We start from the raw sequence: 4,467 nt of genomic DNA, 5'->3' as shown, positions 1-4,467 counted from the left end.
AAGGCTGCCATGCTCCTGAGGGGGGAAAAAAAACAGGCTCAGATCCTCAGCTGCTGCTGGGACACAGCAGAACACACAAACACCCCAGTGACACCCCATAGACACCCCAGTGACACCCCACTGACACCCCACAGACACCCCACTGACTCCTCCAGGGCCTTGCAATGGAGCAGCGAGAGCAAAGCATCCCAGAGCTGCAAAGCTGAGTCACGTCAGCACGTGGAGTTAACTCCAGAATTAAACTCCAGCCTAATTTGCTTTCTGCAGTTCAAAGTCGGCGCTGTAACGGGAGCAGAGCCTGATTGGGATTAGGGAAGATGAAACCTGAACAGAGTCTCAGCAGAGACTGCAAACTCAGGGCTGTCATCTTGGTTTTACCGTGTCAGAATTGCAGATTTCCCAATCTGAATTGTAAGCTACAAGTGATTTACTGAGATTTGGAATTATGGAGCAGCCCTGCAGTGGTTTGGTGAATGCACCAGACAAAGCAGAGAACTGAAACGCCAACAGAACTCCCACAGGATTCACTCCCTGCAGGGATCCCCACCTGGAGCAGCTCCTCCCTCATCACCCATCCCATCCCATGCCATGGATCCCATCCCATCCCATCCCATCCCATGGATCCCATCCCATCCCATCGATCCCATCCCATCCCATCCCATGGATCCCATTGATCCCACCCCATGGATCCCATGGATCCCATCCCATCCCATGGATCCCATGGATCCCATCCCATCCCATGGATCCCATCCCATCGATCCCATCCCATCCCATCCCATTCCCCAGCACACACTGGCCTTTAGAACAGTTAAAATGTGGAGTTAAAACCCCTTTACACTGTAACTCCACATCCACAGCGGGTGAAGGTGCTGCCCTGGCCCAGGATTCAATCTGAGTGCTCCCATCCCAAACGGAGCAGCTCCGAGGAGCCCCCAGAGCACCCCAAAAGGAAAGGGGGCTGCACTCCCCACCCTGCACACCCCCCAGGCACTGAGGCAGGCTGAGCTCACCGTGCTGCTCTCAGGTACATCAGCAGGTCACAATCGTTCACTCCTGGCATCCAGACCAGCTCCTCGTGCTGGGTCACCGTGTCCCCATCCGGGGACGGGAACGGCTGCAGCTCCGGGAGCTTGGCCTGCAAAACAACCATTCATCCACAGTGATGGCTGTTCTGAGGCAGGAGGATCCTCAAACCCTCGGGAATATCATGAAGATCCTCAGACAGCAGTGCTGAAGGGATTTGCTTCAAGCTCCAGCACTCTGAGAGCCCTGAGCCATCAATCCCAACCCTTCCCTTCACCCTGAACTCCCCCTGCAGCAGGACAGGGATTCTCTGACAATTCTGCAGGGTCAGCACCACCTCAGCTCACTGCCAGTGAAACCTCTGCTCACACAAACAGCAGAGCTGGAAACTGTCATGATGCCTTAGGATTTTTAGTTTCTATATTTTCATGTGTCTGTATTCTTGTATTTCTCTATTATAGCACTAAAAACTGCCATTCTCCCATCTTTAGACAAAATAATTCCTCTCTGAGCTGAACCCAAGGACACCTCAGAGCCCCAAAATATGGAAATAACAGCGAGTTTGAGGTGGGTGACATCATCACCTCTAAAGATCATTGCAGAATTATGCAATATGTTAATGAGGCAGAACTTATAAAAGGTGAAGATCTCGTGACCCGGTGTCCATTTTGGGTGCAGCCTCAGGAGGCGGCTTTTATCTGCCCTAATGTACCAGGGGGGCTGTTAGGCCTGGCATAAAGTTGTGTATTCTCCTTCTCTTAACTTTGTCTGGGCTCTCTTTCAGATCAGCCTGATTGAGTTGGAAAGATTTCTGTCCTGCACAGCAGATGAACAATCCCCCTCAGCACAGGATTCTGACCCTGCCAGGCTGGGGCAGAGCAGCAAAAAGGGAATTACCACCTGTGCCCCACCGTAAATCAGCACAAAAACCTCCACATTTGACACTCAGTTTAAAATGAAACGCTCAGTAAATCATTACAACAGCRAAGAGAAACAAAGACATTTCCTGAAAGGGAGAGAGCTCAGCAAAATGAGCCTCCAAATAAGTATTACACTCTACCCAGAGACCCAATTAGCATCTTTAGTCATCTACTGCTCCGAGATGAGATAGCTGAGAGCCTCTTCAGAAACAGCTTTTAAGCCCTATAATTACCTCCYATACTTACAACGCTAAACGTATTTGAGAGGCAACATTTATACATAACCAGTAATTACAAGTCACAGGTTCAGATGTCTTTCATGTTCTGCTCTTTAATCTCTACTTTATTTCACTTCTTGCCTGGGAAAATGGATCTGTCAGTGAACTTCTGCTGTGGAAAGGGATAAGGCAGCGCTGCACCCGATGGGATTGCTGAGAGAATCAGGGATTCCAGCACCCAGGGGGCTGCACAAAGCCACACTCAGCCCCCTGAACCCTTGGAAAACTCTGAATTATTGGAATTACTACCAGGAGCAGCTTCCTCTTCATCACAGAGTCACTGAGGCTGAAAATCTCCAAAATGAGCAGTGCCACCCTGCACCGAGTGCCATCTCCAGGGTGGGCACCCCAAACCTCCCTGGGYGYTCTCTGCAGGCAGGAATTGTGCCAGGGGAACATCCAGAGCCCTGCCCTGCTCCTCCTGAGAGTGGATTTTGGGAATTGTGTGATCCTRCAGAACATCTGCACCCCTGCCCTGGTGTCCCTGCACAGGGAGGAGTGGGGGGTTTGAGAAAAACCCACCCCAAACACCTCTGACACCCATAAGGGGCACAGCTCAGGGTAAATGAGGCCACCAGAAAGCCTCAGGATGGCCCTGGACCTGCTGCTTTGCCCCCTGAGCTCTCTGAGGGTGGGCAGTGCCCACTCCCACCCCACAAACCCCTCAAACACYGCCCCAGGATGGACCTGACTGAGCAGGGGACACCAAACCCTGCCAGCACAGCCACAGCCATTGCTGGGAACACAGACACCACCTCCCCAAAATGAACAGCCTGGAGAACCCTCAGAGATGGATTTGTCACCAACAGCATGAGCAGAGAACAATGGAAGCCTAAAACACCAACCAAGCAAGGATTAACACAATCCTAAACCAATGGACCTTCTTCCACCCTTTTTATTTTCCCCATCCATAAATTCATCTGGTAATTAYACCTTCCAGCAGGGTGACTAATGCCTGCCAAAATATTCGATGACAATTTGAGATGAAAGTTGTTTTGAAGGTATCATTTGCAGTGCTCTTGTTATGACTTCTGAAAAGAACACTACAGGTTTAATTGCCAAGGACTTTTTTCCTCTGAAGGCAAAACATCCTTAAGAATGTGACATGGGGTTCCATAAATATTTACTTTCACTAGTTATTAATAAGGTTTTTAAGAGGGTCTCAATGAATATTCATTGCTCAGATGCAAAAATCCAACATTTGGACTTTACAAAGTCAATTCCTRAGGAAAAGGAGAGGCCTCAGCTCCCAGTGACAGATCTGGCCCTATGAACCACAGCGAGTTTTGTGTTAATACTCTTTAAGAACAGCTTATTTCCAATGCTTATGAAGGATTTCTCTCAAATTAGAATTAACATACCAGGAACATCCAGAGTCTTAACCTTATTCTGCTTCCCAGTGTGTGAACACACTCTGCAGATTTCTCAATTCCTGTTTTAAAGATCCAAATGACTTAAAGCTTCCTCAACTTCCAGCAGTTACTCATATTCCCCCAATCTTACTCGAGAATTAACCCAACAGCACTTCTGCTACCAGGAATCATTACCATATCAACATCTGACACAGAAAAATCTCACTAAGTGAGCAGAGGAATTCTAAAGAACTCGCTGAAGTGACTCATCCAGAGATGGCTYTAAAACCCTCCCTGAATCTGAACACATTCAATTTTAAACAACTGAACAGATCAAGAGGTAAAAACAGCTCAGGAGATCTGAACAAAAACAAAATCCTCACCTGGTGGCTGGGCCCAACTCTGATTTCACCTTGGGTGCTGTTCAGCCTCCTAAGACACAAAGAAAAAACAGCAATGAGAAATGATTGGGAATGAAATTCAGGCTCAGGTTCTGTATTTTCTGTCATTGCATTTCCAAAGCAAATGGAACAGGAGCAAAACCAGAACAYTGTTGAGGAAACAGGAGGGATTTGTTCAGGGAACCCATGGAAGGTGTCCCTGGCAGGGGATGGCACCAGAGGAGCTTTAAGGTCCCTCTGGGTTTGTGACAATCTCACACCACAATGTGACAATGCCACCCCCAGGACACAAATCCACTCCAAACATGAACCAAAAACCTCTGGAAAACCACGAGAACGTGGCAGGATCTTTCCCCCAACACACATTTCTGCAGGACACAGCCTGACACCTTTCCTTTGTTTTCAGGTTATGGAACCAAATGACTGAACCAGGAAATCCATTTTCTCTTTAAAATTAAACACCAGCTTACGTTTTTGCAGCTATGAGGTGTCA

The 4,467-nt window shown here is 48.3% G+C and overlaps 1 protein-coding gene across 1 annotated transcript in view; it reads right to left on the bottom strand.

The window, feature by feature from the left end:
• LOC130579308 (arginine-glutamic acid dipeptide repeats protein-like) overlaps positions 1-4,467 on the bottom strand; it is a 157,160-nt gene that overhangs the window by 55,321 nt on the left and 97,372 nt on the right. The window contains exons 8-10 of the mRNA XM_057375994.1: positions 3,957-4,005; positions 1,011-1,135; positions 6-15 (exon numbers count right to left, since the gene is read on the bottom strand). Coding sequence (XP_057231977.1) covers positions 6-15; positions 1,011-1,135; positions 3,957-4,005 — 184 coding nt within the window. The remainder of the gene's footprint in view (positions 1-5; positions 16-1,010; positions 1,136-3,956; positions 4,006-4,467) is intronic.

Source organism: Malurus melanocephalus, unplaced genomic scaffold (genome assembly GCF_030028575.1).
Source record: "Malurus melanocephalus ecotype Western Australia unplaced genomic scaffold, MMel_1.1 scaffold_266, whole genome shotgun sequence".
Classification (NCBI taxonomy): domain Eukaryota; kingdom Metazoa; phylum Chordata; class Aves; order Passeriformes; family Maluridae; genus Malurus; species Malurus melanocephalus.
The sequence above is the reverse complement of the archived record's forward strand: the minus strand, read 5'-3'. Positions and strand labels throughout refer to the sequence as shown.